General features: G+C 44.9%; 1 protein-coding gene across 1 annotated transcript; it reads right to left on the reverse strand.

Annotated features, from left to right (window-relative positions):
- Window positions 1-797: 797 nt before the first annotated feature.
- Window positions 798-12840, reverse strand: LOC121576340 (extracellular serine/threonine protein kinase FAM20C). Its single transcript, XM_045216603.1, is given in 13 exon segments — window positions 798-890; window positions 1003-1177; window positions 1894-1953; window positions 2303-2384; window positions 2553-2662; window positions 2979-3159; window positions 3361-3476; window positions 3781-3873; window positions 4556-4634; window positions 10271-10446; window positions 10673-10698; window positions 10700-11244; window positions 12726-12840. Coding segments are annotated over 12 exon segments (1716 nt in total). The 5' UTR covers window positions 11225-11244; window positions 12726-12840.
- Window positions 12841-16544: the final 3704 nt, after the last annotated feature.

The raw sequence follows: 16544 nt of genomic DNA on the forward strand, positions 1-16544 counted from the left end.
TTAGTGGGACTATCATTTGTTTTTCAACCCTTACACACCTCCAGGCTTTGTAAGGGCTATTTTATCAAGAAGGAGAGTGATGCAGTGCTGCATCAGATGACCTGGCATACAAAATCCCCCGACCTCAACCCAATTGAGATGGTTTGGGATGAGTCGGACGGCAGAGTGAAGGAACAGCAGCCAACAAGTGCTCAGCATATGTGGGAACTCCTTCAAGACTGTTGGAAAAGCATTCCAGGTGAAGTCTGGTTGAAAGAATGCCAAGAGTATCCAAAGCTGTCATCAAGGCAGGGTGGCTACTTTGAAGAATCTCAAATATAAAATATATTTTTTGATTTGTTTAACACTTTTTTGGTTACTACATGATTCCATATGCGTTATTTCATAGTTTTGATGTCTTCACTATTATTCTACAATGTAGAAAATAGTAAAAATAAAGAAAAACCCTTGAATGAGTATGTGTCCAAACTTTTGACAGGTATTGTATATACTAAAACTGAGATTTATTTCACTAAGTACGCTCCATGTATTAAATAACAATAAATAACACAATATAATCAACTTGATTTAATGAGGCCTAACAATACATGTACACGGTGATTTAAACATCCCATCCATACACCAGACTAGAATAGACCTACAAATAGTCTGTCTGAAATGGCATCCTACTCTCTATATAATGTCGGGTGACACTTCGGACACAGCCATCCTCTCTCTAACAGTTAGAAGCCAAACGAATGATGCCAGGAACTCCAAGTGTAAATATGTCACCCTTGTGACTTGCCGATGCAATGACGTCACACATAAATCATCATCGCCATGGTGATGCACCATGACAATTTCTTCTGACGGTTGAAGTGCTGTTGTCGAGGGGGCGTGGCCACACTACCCTGTAGGTGTCACAGGTGTAACCAAAGTCTTATAATCAGTGACATCATCATAGACGACCTCATCATCGCCTTCTCCATGGCGACTACGCTGTCGCTCCTGGCAACGGCTCACGGTTCGGAGCACGGTCGCTGAGGCGACGGTCCAGGGGCGGAGAGGGTGCAGCTCCGAGAGGAGAGGGGCCACGGAGAATAGAGGATCATGGGAAAGAGAGTCCCTCATGACGTCACTGAGACGGTACTGGGGCAGGGAGAGGAGACGCAGACGCAGGAGGGTGGAGCGACGGATCCTAGAGAGAGCGAGAGAGAGATGGAGAGAAAGTTATGAGAAAGAAGAGGAATAAATGATGATGGTGGGGTGGGGTGGTGGTGGTTCTACTAAGTTAACATACTGAATTGTTTTAAGATGGTCATACCAAGGATAATTTAGATATTAGATTATTCATTTTACATATAAACAAATCTATCTAAAACAATTATTCGATGAAACATTGAATTTGGCCTACTGCTATTAGCCTATAGAAACACATTGAATAACAGACTCATACATAGAAAAACAGATAGTCAAAAAATACATCAAAAGGAAGTTTAATTTGAAGTGTTTTTGCTATATCTGAGAGTTATAAGAAAGATAAGGAAATTATTGTTGTTTTTTTTACACATATTTAACCACTTTTTTTAACACCATCGTGTTCGTGAGAGTGGTCATATTAGTTTGTACGCCAAACCGTTCGGACGCTATAGATGCTTTTGTGAAAAGACAGATTTTCGGGATGTCTACTGGTCTGACAAACACCGCTGTAGTTCTGCCACCTTCCTCCGTAGATGAGGAAGAGCGACATCGGCAGACATGGTGGAATGAGATGCAGCCCATGCAAAAGAACAGATCTCTCTAAACTTAAACTGATGGATTTGTATGGAGAGTTTTTTATTATGCTAATTAGATTCCCACGAGGGCACAGACATCAACTCTTGGGGGTGCTTAATAATGCATCCCATGTTTTACCTGCAGCACTGCTCCAGAGGTGTCAGGATAGAGGGCTCATCTTTAGAGTGACGTCCAAACCTGTAGTCAGCACACAGACATTGTGTCAATGTTACAATCAACTAACGTTAGTTAAACCCATAGTCAGCACACAGACAGTGCCAATGTTACAATCAATTAACGTTAGTTAAACCTGTAGTCCGCACACAGACAGTGTCAATGTTACGATTAACTAACATTAGTTAAATCTGTAGTCAGCACACAGACAGTGTCAATGTTACGATTAACTAACATTAGTTAAATCTGTAGTCAGCACACAGACAGTGTCAATGTTACAATCAACTAACGTTAGTTAAACCTGTAGTCCGCACACAGACAGTGTCAATGTCACATGCACACACACATCTTTTTTTGGGGGGGGGATACTCACGCCCTCCCATTGTCTAAGTGCAGAAGGAAAGTGTTGTTGCCAAACTTCTCAAACGTCTCATAGTGGTGTCGGTCCATATTACCTGGAACAAAATAATGAGTGTTGAATGTGTTTGATTGTGTTTTATTTTCAGGTTTTTCCTCTTTCTACTAATTGAAAAATACTTTGGTCTCCATAAACAGCGCTATATGAAGGTATTATTATTACAGTATCATTACTATTATATTATGTTGTCCTGACCCAGACCTACCCATGAGGAAGTCTAGTATGGTCATGTCTATCAGGTCTACCAGTCTGGTTCCCTTGTTGTATGGTGGGGTCTTCTTCACTGTGTCACAGTAGTCTGGGTCTTTCTCCCATCTGCAACGTGACAACAGGGTTAGAGTTAAGGCTAGGGTTATTGTTGAGGCTAGGGTTAGAGTTAGGGTTGAGGGTTATTGTTGAGACTAGGGTTAGAGTTAGGGTTGAGGGTTAGAGTTGAGCCTAGGGTTAGGGTTAAGGGCTAGAGTTGAGACTAGGGTTAGTGTTAGGTTTGAGGTTAGGGTTAGAGTTGAGGCTAGTGTTAACGTTAAGGCTAGGGTTAGAGTAAGGGCTAGAGTTGAGGCTAGGGTTAGGGTTGAGGTTAGGGTTAGGGTTATTATCTATATATAGGTATAGGTATAGACTCTATACCCACACTGCAAGTTTGCTGCGGCTGTAGGAGCGTCTCCAGGGAGACCTCCAGGATCGTCTGGTGGCCAGGGAGGGGTCGGGCAGCATCATGGCCAGGGAGGCCTCGAGGTTCTGGGGTCGACCACACACAGCATGCTCCGTACTGCAGTAGTAGGAACACTGGCCGTAGAAACACACATTATTCACTATGGGAGATGAAGAGGGGGATGGGGGGGGGATTGAAAACAAAATATTTCATTTAGCAAATATTGACTTTCCGCAGCATATATTTTCATAGAAAACAGAGATGTGAAACATGTAATGTAAGGAGTGTTGACAAAGAAAGAGGAGGGAGAGAGAGGGAGATGGGGTGAGGGAAGGAAGGAGTGATATAATGATAGACAGACCAGGAGAGGTGAAGAAGGTCCGGGCCAGTTTGTGGTCTGTGGTGATGTCTTTGATCTCTGTTACCACGTCAACCAGCCTCCCTACGGCTGGGGGGATCCGCCTGTAACCCAACACCCTGAGAGAGAAGAGGGGAGAGGAGAGGAGGGACAGGGGAGTGCGGGAGGGGGACGAGAGATTGGAGAGGGAGCGGTGGGGTGGGAAAGATAGAGGGAGAGGAGAGAGAGGCAGAGAGAGATGGGAGAGAAGGGGGAGGGGGAGGGGGAGAGGGAGGAAGAGAGAGAGAGATGAGATGAGAGGGGTCCATATTTAATGCTACTCAATGTCTGCTCATCATTCTCAGCCATTTCAGTCAGTGCTGTGGCATGCAGTATACTCCCCTGGTTATCACTATCAAGGTGAGAAACAGACTCATTGTTTACCTGTCCAGGTGAAAAGCAGCGATCTCTGCGTTGTGTCTCTCAAAGTCAGAGAAGTAGTAGAGGTTGAAGTTGGTCTCCTCATCACGCTCCTGTCTGACAGAGATGCAGTCAAAACAGGAACACAGCTATACAGACTAGACACAGTCAACACAGGAACACTTCTATACAGACAATATATAGTCAACACAGGAACACTGCTATACAGACTATTCACAGTCAACAAAGGACCACAGATATACAGACTATACACAGTCAACACAGGAACACAGACTATAATAATAAGCCACTTAGCAGACGCTTTTATCTAAAGCGACTTACAGTCATGCGTGCTACATTTTTGTGTATGGGTGGTCCCGGGGGGATCGAACCGACTACCTTGGCGTTACAAGCACCGTGTCTCTACCAGCTGAGCTACAGAGGACTATACACAGTCAACACAGGAAAACAGATATACAGACTATACACAGTCAACTCAGGAAACAGTTAACACAGGAACACAGATATACAGACTATACACAGTCAACTCAGGAAACAGGAAAACAGGTATACAGACTATAAACAGTCAACTCAGGAAACAGTTAACACAGGAACACAGATATACATCGGGGTCTATTCTCCTCCTTTCTGCAGTATTTAGCAATCATGGTAAGAGTCTGGTAAAAGCAGTTGTGATGTGTAGCGTGTGTGTGTGTGTGTGTGTGTGTGTGTGTGTGTGCGTGCGTGCGTGCGTGCGTGCGTGCGTGCGTGCGTGCGTGTGCATGTGTAAGTCTCTCACTTCATTGGTTTGAGAATGGCCTGTCCGTAGTTAGGAAATGACATCACCAGCTTGAGCTGTGTCCCTCCAGACTTCTGCACTGAGAGGGAGAGGGAGAGGGAGAGGGGGAGAGAGAGATATACAGTGGGGAAAAAAAGTATTTAGTCAGCCACCAATTGTGCAAGTTCTCCCACTTAAAAAGATGAGAGAGGCCTGTAATTTTCATCATAGGTACACGTCAACTATGACAGACAAAATGAGAAAAACAAATCCAGAAAATCACATTGTAGGATTTTTAATGAATTTATTTGCAAATTATGGTGGAAAATAAGTATTTGGTCACCTACAAACAAGCAAGATTTCTGGCTCTCACAGACCTGTAACTTCTTCTTTAAGAGGCTCCTCTGTCCTCCACTCGTTACCTGTATTAATGGCACCTGTTTCAACTTGTTATCAGTATAAAAGACACCTGTCCACAACCTCAAACAGTCACACTCCAAACTCCACTATGGCCAAGACCAAAGAGCTGTCAAAGGACACCAGAAACAAAATTGTAGACCTGCACCAGGCTGGGAAGACTGAATCTGCAATAGGTAAGCAGCTTGGTTTGAAGAAATCAACTGTGGAAGAAATTATTAGGAAATGGAAGACATACAAGACCACTGATAATCTCCCTCGATCTGGGGCTCCACGCAAGATCTCACCCCGTGGGGTCAAAATGATCACAAGAACGGTGAGCAAAAATCCCAGAACCACACGGGGGGACCTAGTGAATTTATTTTTTATTTTTTTATTTAACCTTTATTTAACCAGGTAAGCCAGTTGAGAACAGGTTCTCATTTACAACTGCGACCTGGCCAAGATAAAGCAAAGTAGTGCAATAAAAACAACACAGAGTTACATATGGGGTAAAAAACATAAAGTCAGAAATACAACAGAAAATATATATACAGTGTGTGCAAATGTAGCAAGTTATGGAGGTAAGGCAATAAATAGGCTATAGTGCAGAATAATTACAATAGTATTAACACTGGAATGCTAGATGTGCAAAGAGATTATGTGCAAATAGAGATACTGGGGTGCAAAAGAGCAAAATAAATAACAATATAGGGATGAGGTAGTTGGGTGGGCTAATTTCAGATGGGCTGTGTACAGGTGCAGTGATCGGTAAGGTGCTCTGACAACTGATGCTTAAAGTTATTGAGGGAGATAAGAGTCTCCAGCTTCAGAGATTTTTGCAATTCGTTCCAGTCATTGGCAGCAGAGAACTGGAAGGAATGGCGGCCAAAGGAGGTGTTGGCTTTGGGAATGACCAGTGAGATATACCTGCTGGAGCGCAGACTACGGGTGGGTGCTGCTATGGTGACCAATGAGCTAAGATAAGGCGGGATTTGCCTAGCAGTGATTTATAGATGGCCTGGAGCCAGTGGGTTTGACGACGAACATGTAGTGAGGACCAGCCAACAAGAGCGTACAGGTCACAGTGGTGGGTAGTGTATGGGGCTTTGGAGACAAAACGGATGGCACTGTGATAGACTACATCCAATTTGCTGAGTAGAGTGTTGGAGGCTATTTTGTAAATGACATCGCTCGAAGTCAAGGATCGGTAGGATAGTCATTTTTACGAGGGCATGTTTGGCAGCATGAGTGAAGGAGGCTTTGTTGCGAAATAGGAAGCCGATTCTAGATTTAACTTTGGATTGGAGATTCTTTATGTGAGTCTGGAAGTTGAGTTTACAGTCTAACCAGACACCTAGGTATTTGTAGTTGTCCACATACTCTAGGTCAGACCCGTCGAGAGTGGTGATTCTAGTCGGGTGGGCGGGTGCCAGCAGCGTTCGATTGAAAAGCATGCATTTAGTTTTACTAGTGTTTAAGAGCAGTTGAAGGCTACTGAAGGATTGTTGTATGGCATTGAAGCTCGTTTGGAGGTTTGTTAACACAGTGTCCAATGAAGGGCCAGATGTATACAAAATGGTGTCGTCTGCATAGAGGTGGATCTGAGAGTCACCAGCAGCAAGAGCGACATCATTGATATACACGGAGAAAAGTGTCGGGCCCAAGAATTGAACCCTGTGGCACCCCCATAGAGACTGCCATAGGTCCAGACAACAGGCCCTCCGATTTGACACACTGAACTCTATCTGAGAAGTAGTTGGTGAACCAGGCGAGGCAGTCATTTGAGAAACCAAGGCTATTTAGTCTGCCAATAAGAATGCGGTGGTTGACAGAGTCGAAAGCCTTGGCCAGGTCGATGAAGACGGCTGCACAGTACTGTCTATTATCAATCGCGGTTATAATATCGTTTAGGACCTTGAGCGTGGCTGAAGTGCACCCGTGACCAGCTCGGAAACCGGATTGCATAAGCGGAGAAGGTACGGTGGTATTCGAAATGGTCGATGATCTGTTTGTTAACTTGGCTTTCGAATACTTTCGAAAGGCAGGGCAGGATGGATATAGGTCTGTAGCAGTTTGGATCTAGAGTGTCACCCCCTTTGAAGAGGGGATGACCGCGGCAGCTTTCAATCTCTGGGGATCTCAGACGTTATGAAAGAGAGGTTGAACAGACTAGTAATAGGGGGTTGCGACAATTTGCGGCTAGTTTTAGAAAGAAAGGGTCCAGATTGCTCTAGCCCAGCTGATTTGTAGGGGGTCCAGATTTTGCAGCGCTTTCAAAACATCAGCTGTCTGAATTTGTGTGAAGGAGAAGCGGGGGGAATGGGCAAGTTGCGGCAGAGGGTGCAGAGTTGGTGGCGGGGTTAGTGGTAGCCAGATGGAAAGCATGGCCAGCTGTAGCAAAATGCTTGTTGAAATTCTCGATTATTGTAGATTTATCGGTGGTGATAGTGTTTCCTAGCCTCAGTGCAGTGGGCAGCTGGGAGGAAGTGCTCTTATTCTCCATGGACTTTACAGTGTCCCAAAACTTTTTGGAGTTAGTGCTACAGGATGCAAATTTCTGTTTGAAAAAGTTAGCCTTTGCTTTCCTGACTGCTTGTGTATATTGGTTCCTAACTTCCCTGAAAAGTTGCATATCGCGGGGCTATTTGATGCTAATGCTGTACGCCACAGGATGTTTTTGTGCTGGTCAAGGGCAGTCAAGTCTGAGGAGAACCAGGGGCTATATCGGTTCTTAGTTCTGTATTTTTGAATGGGGGCATGTTTATTTAAGATTGAGAGGAAATTACTTTTAAGGAACAACCAGGCATCCTCTACTGACGGAATGAGATCTATATCCATCCAGGATACCTGGGCCAGGTCAATTAGGAAGGCCTCTCGCCAAAGTGTTTTAGGGAGCGTTTGACAGTGATGAGGGGTGGTCGTTTGACCGCGGACCCGTCACGGACGCAGGCAATAAGGCAGTGATCGCTGAGATCCTGGTTGAAGACAGCTGAGGTGTATTTAGAGGGTATGTTAGTCAGGATGATATCTATGAGGGTACCCATGTTTACGGATTTAGGGTTGTACCTGGTAGGTTCGTTGATAATTTGCGTGAGGTTGAGGGCATCTAGCTTGGATTGTAGGATGGCTGGGGTATTAAGCATATCCCAATTTAGGTCACCAAGCAGTACAAACTCTGAGGATAAATGGGGGGCAATCAATTCACATATGGTGTCCAGGGCACAGCTGGGGGCTGAGGGCTGAGGGGGGTCTGTAGCAAGCGGCAACAGTGAGAGACTTATTTCTGGAAAGGTGGATTTTTAGAAGTAGAAGCTCAAACTGTTTGGGCACAGACCTGGATAGTATGATAGAGCTCTGCAGGCTATCTCTACAGTAGATTGCAACTCCACCCCCTTTGGCAGTTCTATCTAGACGGAAAATGTTATAGTTGGGGATGGAAATTTCAGAATTTTTGAATGACCTGCAGAGAGCTGGGACCAAAGTAACAAAGCCTACCATCAGTAACACACTACGCCGCCAGGGACTCAAATCCTGCAGTGCCAGACGTGTCCCCCTGCTTAAGCCAGTACATGTCCAGGCCCGTCTGAAGTTTGCTAGAGTGCATTTGGATGATCTAGAAGAGGATTGTGAGAATGTAATATGGTCAGATGAAACCAAAATAGAACTTTTTGGTAAAAACTCAACTAAAGTCGTGTTTGGAGGACAAAAGAATGCTGAGTTGCATCCAAAGAACACCATACCTACTGTGAAGCATGGGGGTGGAAACATCATGCTTTGGGGCAGTTTTTCTGCAAAGGGACCAGGACGACTGATCCGTGTAAAGTAAAGAATGAATGGGGCCATGTATCGTGAGATTTTGAGTGAAAACCTCCTTCCATCAGCAAGGGCATTGAAGATGAAACGTGGCTGGGTCTTTCAGCATGACAATGATCCCAAACACACTGCCCGGGCAATGAAGGAGTGGCTTCGTAAGAAGCATTTCAAGGTCCTGGAGTGGCCTAGCCAGTCTCCAGATCTCAACCCCCATAGAAAATCTTTTGAGGGGAGTTGAAAGTCCGTGTTGCCCAGCGACAGCCCCAAAACATCACTGCTCTAGAGGAGATCTGCATGGAGGAATGGGCCAAAATACCAGCAACAGGTGTGAAAACCTTGTGAAGACTTACAGAAAACGTTTGACCTGTGTCATTGCCAACAAAGGGTATATAACAAAGTATTGAGAAACTTTTGTTATTGACCAAATACTTATTTTCCACCATAATTTACAAATAAATTCATTAAAAATCCTACAATGTGATTTTCTGGATTTTTTTCTTCTCATTTTGTCTGTCATAGTTGACGTGTACCTATGATGAAAATTACAGGGCCTCTCATCTTTTTAAGTGGGAGAACTTGCACAATTGGTGGCTGACTAAATACTTTTTTCCCCCACTGTATATAGAGAGAGAGAGACGGGTTACCATAGCAACACTTTACATTCACATACTGAGTACATACTGAGCTCTCTCTCTCACACTATATCAGGCACACACACACACACACACACACACACACACACACACACACACACAAAGGGTTACCCTGTTTGAAACTAAATAAGGTCATCCGGTTTGTTTGTTTCATCCTGCAGTTCTACATTAATCCACTAGTGGTCTCCTATACCTGACTCAAAACATCACAACAGAGACTACCTCCCAGCTATGGGACAATCTCTATTGCATTTCCTTGATTCTCACGTCCTCTCTCCTCGCCTCTTTCTCAAAACCCATTGGATGAGAAGAGGGGAGGGATCAAGGAAATGCAATTGTAATTCTCCTAATCTGTCCTTCCTCCCAAAGTGTGCACTTGTTCACTTCCCTTCTCTGTTTTGAAAGGAAATGACTGGTATATGAAATATGGTGGAAACTCCCACTAGCCCATGCCTCCACCAACCCAATGCTATTAGATTTGGGGGTGATAGTGAAGGAGAGTACACTACAGGAGATATTATTGAAACTCAAGCGGTGACTATAACAGTAGAACAGCACTGGTGTAGCGAACCACATGATGTTCCAGGGTGCTACTTCATTCTCTGTGTGTACAGGGCATAATGCTCACCATATCTCCCACCCCCACACCCCAACAATCAGGCCCCCAAGACCCCTCCCCAACATACACATACACACACCACCCACACACTCTACGGTGAAGTTTCCCTTTGACACATATCCAGGATCAGCTTCCCCTCCCCCAATTCTAACCTTAACCCCCCTTAGCGGGGAAAATGCTAAACTGATCCAAGATCAGCGTCAAGGGGAACTTCCCTATTCCCCAAACAAACACCACACGCCACACACACACCTGCGCTGACGATACGGTGTGTGCTGAGCTGCTGGGCGAGAGGTACCATGTTGGGGTCCAGGTGGGGGTAGAGCTGCCAACGGGAGATACCAAGATGGAACTTCAGCCAGGGGGGGTGGCTCTCACTGCTCCTGTTCCAATGGGCCGGGTCATAGCCGATGTCACTGTCACTCACCCTGGGGAGGTGGGGGAGGGAGGGGAGGGAGGGGAAAAGAGAGGGAGAGGGTTGGAGATGAGGAGAGGACAAGAGAAGTGGTTCAGAGAAGGAGGAGGAGGAGAAGAGAGGAGGAGTAGGAGGAGATTTGCCAAAAATGAAATGAATTATGCAGCATGTGTCCTTGGTGCACTTCAAAAGCTTGTCAGTTTTTTCAGATTAAGTAACCCTACTTCATTAAAACTCACCACATCTGTGTGCTGCTCTCGGCGCCTCTTCACTTTGGGCTTCACCTTCAGCAGCCAATCATCTTCAGGGATGGGCGGGGTTGGCATGTTGTAGAGCGGGTGGCTGAAAAGAGCCTCTAATTTAGACATCCCGGACCCCATAGACTTCATCGCCATCGAGCCAAACTTTCCTACCCTTACCGCCATGTTGACTGAGTCTACAGGCCCTTCCTTCTTATGGCCATGAACTGCCTTGACGGCCATTTTGGTCGTGACAGCGTCCATTTCTGCCATTTTGTGAGGGCCATTGCTGTCCATATTGGAAGAGTCCACTTTTCTGGTGTCCGGGGGTGTCTTGGCATAGCTGGAGTGGTTGTCGGACATCGTGGAGGTGTAGTTGGTATCCACCAGGGCTCTGAGGTTGTGGGGGTGTGTCTGACGAGGGGAGGGGGCGTCACAGGGGTTCTGGTCGACGGAGAGGGAGAGGACGGCGAGGAGAAGATGGAGAGAGAGGGAGGCAACGGCCAGCAATAGACAGATCATCCGAGAGCGACGGCGCGTATACCACCTCATCGTCCTGAGGGAGAGAAGGACTAGGAGGAAGACAGAGAGATAAACATATGGAATGGAGGAGAAAGAAGGGAGAGAGAGGAGGAGGAAGAGAGAAAGTGTTTATAAATATAGGTGAAAGAACGAGGGAGGATTGGAGAGAGAGAAAGAGGAGGAGGAGGAGGAGGAGAGGTTGAGGGGGCGAATGTGGGAGAATGAGAGGAACGAGGGAAGGAAAGAGTCTCAGAAAGAGAGCGAGCGAGAGGCCCATAGAGACTGGACCATTCCAAAGTCAGAGCAGCCCTCTTATCTGACATAGATACCCCCCCCATACAACTACCCCTTTCTTTACCTAGATACCCCCCAATACAACTACCCCTTTCTTTACCTAGATACCTCCCAATACAACTACCCCTTTCTTTACCTAGATACCTCCCAATACAACTACCCCTTTCTTTATCTAGATACCTCCCAATACAACTACCCCTTTCTTTACCTAGATACCTCCCAATACAACTACCCCTTTCTTTACCTAGATACCTCCCAATACAACTACCCCTTTTTTTTACCTAGATACCTCCCAATACAACTACCCCTTTCTTTACCTAGATACCTCCCAATACAACTACCCCTTTTTTTTTAACCTAGATACCTCCCAATACAACTACCCCTTTCTGTACCTAGATACCTCCCAATACAACTACCCCTTTTTTTACCTAGATACCTCCCAATACAACTACCCCTTTTTTTTACCTAGATACCTCCCAATACAACTACCCCTTTCTTTACCTAGATACCTCCCAATACAACTACCCTTTCTTTACCTAGATACCTCCCAATACAACTACCCCTTTCTTTACCTAGATACCTCCCAATACAACTACCCCTTTCTTTACCTAGATACCTCCCAATACAACTACCCCTTTCTTTACCTAGATACCTCCCAATGCAACTACCCCTTTCTTTACCTAGATACCTCCCAATACAACTACCCCTTTCTTTACCTAGATACCTCCCAATACAACTACCCCTTTCTTTACAGTTCTCATCTGGAACATTCCAACTCTCTTTTTTACAAGTCTTAGACTGTGTCTCAAATGACACCCTATTCCCTACATAGTGCACATACATTTACAGGGTCGTTTAGCAGACGCTCTTATCCAGAGCGACTTACAATAGTGAGTGCATACATTTTTCATACTGGTCCCTTGTGGGAATCAAACCCACAACTCTGGCATTGCAAGCGCCATGCTCTACCAACTTAGCTACACGGGACCATCCACGCACACACACAGAAGGGCCCTGGTCTCTGGTCAAAAGTAACGCACTATGTAGGGAACAGGGTGCCATTTGGGATGCAGGAAATAGACAACGGTCCACTCAGTCCTAAGGACAAAGCACAGACTCCCCAGGCACGACCACATCACCCCTTCCCATAGAGGGTCACTGAAACTAATGAGGGCAGTAGGTATCGTTTTACCACCTGTCTTTCTCCTCCATCCTTTCTCCTTCCCTCGTTCCTCACCTTTATGTCTTTAAAGGTTACCCTCCAATGTTCTCCTTCTTCTTTCTTGTCTCCTCGCTCCCCAGAATGAGACAGAGCTGTGATCTCTGGTCAACCTCTATTCTTCTGTTTTCTCTCTTCTCTCTATCTATCTCTCTGTTCTCTGGCGTAGGCAGGGAGGTGTGCCAGGTCAGGGTGATCTGAATGGCATGCTGTTAGAGAGATAAAGTTGTTTACTCATCCCTCTTTCTCTCTATCTCTGTATATGTCTCTATCCTGTCTGTCTGTCTGTCTGTCTGTCTGTCTGTCTGTCTGTCTGTCTGTCTGTCTGTCTGTCTGTCTGTCTGTGTCCTGTCTCTGTCTGTCTGTCTGTCTCCTGTCTGTCTGTCTGTCTCCTGTCTCTGTCTTTCTCCTGTCTCTGTCTGTCTGTCTGCTTGTCTGTCTGTCTGTTTCCTGTCTGTCTGTCTGCTTGTCTGTTTGTCTGTCTGTCTCCTGTCTGTCTGCTTGTCTGTCTGTCTGTCTGCTTGTCTGTCTGTCTGTCTGTCTGTCTGTTTGTATGTACACTACCGGTCAAAAGTTTTAGAACACCTACTCATTCAAGGGTTTTTCTGTATTTTTACTATTTTCTACATTGTAGAAAAATAAATAGTGAAGACATCAAAATTATGAAATAACACATATGGAATCATGTAGTAACCAAAAAAGTGTTAAACACATCATTTTATATTTTATATTTTTCAAATAGCCACCCTTTGCCTTGATGACAGCTTTGCACACTCTTGGCATTCTCTCAACCAGCTTCACCTGGAATGCTTTTCCAACAGTCTTGAAGGAGTTCCCACATATGCTGAGCACTTGTTGGCTGCTTTTCCTTCAATCAATATATTTTGATTTGTTTAACACTTTTTTGGTATGTGGACACTTGTTGAACATCTCATTCCAAAATCATAGGCATTAATATGCTGCTATAACAGCCTCCACTCTTCTGGGAAGGCTTTCCACTAGATGTTGGAACATTGCTGCAGGGACTTGCTTCCATTCAGCCACAAGAGCATTAGTGAGGTTGGGTACTGATGTTGGGCGATTAGGCCTGGCTCGCAGTCGCCGTTCCAATTCATCCCAAAGGTGTTCGATGGGGTTGAGGTTCAGGGCTCTGTGCAGGCCAGTCAAGTTCTTCCACACCGATCTCGCCAAACCATTTCTGTATGGACCTCGCTTTGTGCATGAGGGCATTGTCATGCTGAAACAGGAAAGGGCCTTCCCAGAACTGTTGCCACAAAGTTGGAAGCACAGAATCATCTAGAACGGCATTGTATGCTGTAGCGTTAAGATTTCTCTTCACTGGAACTAAAGGGCCTTGCCCGAACCATGAAAAACAGCCCCAGACCATTATTCCTCTTCCACCAAACTTTACAGTTGGCACTATGCATTGGGGTAGGTAGCGTTCTCCTGGCATCTGCCAAACCCAGATTCATCCATAGAACTGGCAGATGGTGAAGTGATTCATCACTCCAGACAATGCGTTGCTACTGCTTTAGAGTCCAATGGCGGCGAGCTTTACACCACTCCAGCCGACGCTTGGCGTTGCACATTGTGGTCTTAGGGTTGTGTGTGGCTGCTCAGCCATGGAAACCCATTTCATGAAGCTCCCAACAAACAGTTTTTGTGCTGACATTGCTTCCAGAGGCAGTTTGGAACTCGGTAGTGAGTGTTGCAACCGAGGACAGACGATTTTAACACGCTCCAGCACTCGGCGGTCCCGATCTACGAGCTTGTGTGGCCTACCACTACGAGGCTGAGCTGTTATTGTTTCCACTTCACAATAACAGCACTTACAGTTGATCAGGGCAGCTCTAGCAGGGCAGAAATTTGACGAACTGACTTGTTGGAAAGGTGGCATCCTATAATGGTGCCACGTTGAAAGTCACTGAGCTCTTCAGTAAGGTCATTCTACTGCCAATGTTTGTCCATGGAGATTGCATGGCTGTGTGTTCGATTTTATACACGTCAGCAACAGGTGTGGCTGAAATAGCCAAATCCACTCATTTGAAGGGGTGTCCACATACTTTTGTATATACAGTTGAAGTCAGAAGTTTACAGACACTTAGGTTGGAGTCATTAAAACTCGTTTTTCAACTACTCCACAAATTTCTTGTTAACAAACTATAGTTTTGGCAAGTCAGTTAGGACATCTACTTTGTGCATGACACAAGTCATTTTTCCAACAATTGTTTACAGACAGATTATTTCACATATAATTCACTGTATCACAATTCCAGTGGGTCAGAAGTTTACATACACTAAGTTGACTGTGCCTTTAAACAGCTTGGAAAATTCCACAAAATGATGTCATGGCTTTAGAAGCTTCTGATAGGCTAATTGACATCATTTGAGTCAATTGGAGGTGTACCTGTGGATGTATTTCAAGGCCTACCTTCAAACTCAGTGCCTCTTTGCTTGACATCATGGGAAAATCAAAAGAAATCAGCCAAGACCTCAGAAAAAAAATTGTAGACCTCCCACAAGTATGAAGAAAAAAAAAACGAACTGTAAGTTGCTCTGGATAAGAGCGTCTGCTAATTGACTAAAAACAGGAGGAAACAGGTACAAAGTATCTATATTCATAGTAAAAGGAGTCCTATATCGACATAACCTGAAAGGCCGCTCAGCAAGGAAGAAGCAACTGCTCCAGAACCGCCATAAAAAAGCCAGACTACAGTTTGCAACTGCACATGGGGACAAAGATCTTACTTTTTTGGAGAAATGTCCTCTGGTCTGATGAAACAAAAAATAGAACTGTTTGGCCATAATGACCACCGTTATGTTTGGAGGAAAAAAGGTGTCAGCTTGCAAGCCAAAGAACACCATCCCAACCGTGAAGCACGGGGTTGGCAGCATCATGCTGTGGGGGTGCTTTGCTGCAGGAGGGACTGGTGCACTTCACAAAATAGATGGCATCATGAGGAAGGAAAATTATGTGGATATATTGAAGCAACATCTCAAGACATCAGTCAGGAAGTTAAAGCTTGGTTGCAAATGGGTCTTCCAAATGGACAATGACCCCAAGCATACTTCCAAAGTTGTGGCAAAATGGCTTAAGGACAAGAAAGTCAAGGTATTGGCGTGGCCAAGGCAAAGCTCTTACCTCAATCCTATAGAAAATGTGTGGGCAGAACTGAAAAGGCGTGTGTGCGCAAGGAGGCCTACAAACCTGACTGTTACACCAGCTCTGTCAGGAGGAATGGGGCCAAAAAGCTTGTGGAAGGCTACCCAAAACATTTGACCCAAGTTAAACAATTTAAAGGCAATGCTACCAAATATTAATGGAGTGCATGTACACTTCTGACCCACTGGGAATGTGATTAAATAAATAAAAGCTGAAATAAATAATTCTCTCTACTATTATTCTGACATTTCACATTCTTAAAATAAAGTGGTGATCCTAACTGACCTAAAACAGGGATTGTTTACTTGGATTAAATGTCAGGAATTGTGAAAAACAGAGTTTAAATGTATTTGGCTAAGGTGTATGTAAACTTCCAACTTCAACTGTATATTGTAGATAGATATATACTATAGATAGACAGATAGATAGATAGATAGATAGATAATGGTTGTGTGTGTATGCGTGTGTACGTGTATGTGCGCGTGTGCGTGTGTCAGTCTCTCACATCATTGGTTGGAGCATTTCCCATCAAGCTGTATCCTTCCCCTCTTCTTTTCTTCCTCTCACTATTAAAGCTGATGATGTATCATCTCCCACACGGCTCAGACTCCAATGTACCTTTGACTATGCTTCTTCGGACACACACACATGGAAGCACACAGTCACATTAATAT

This window comes from Coregonus clupeaformis, unplaced genomic scaffold, assembly GCF_020615455.1.
Source record: "Coregonus clupeaformis isolate EN_2021a unplaced genomic scaffold, ASM2061545v1 scaf0747, whole genome shotgun sequence".
In the NCBI taxonomy this organism is placed as follows: Eukaryota; Metazoa; Chordata; class Actinopteri; order Salmoniformes; family Salmonidae; genus Coregonus; species Coregonus clupeaformis.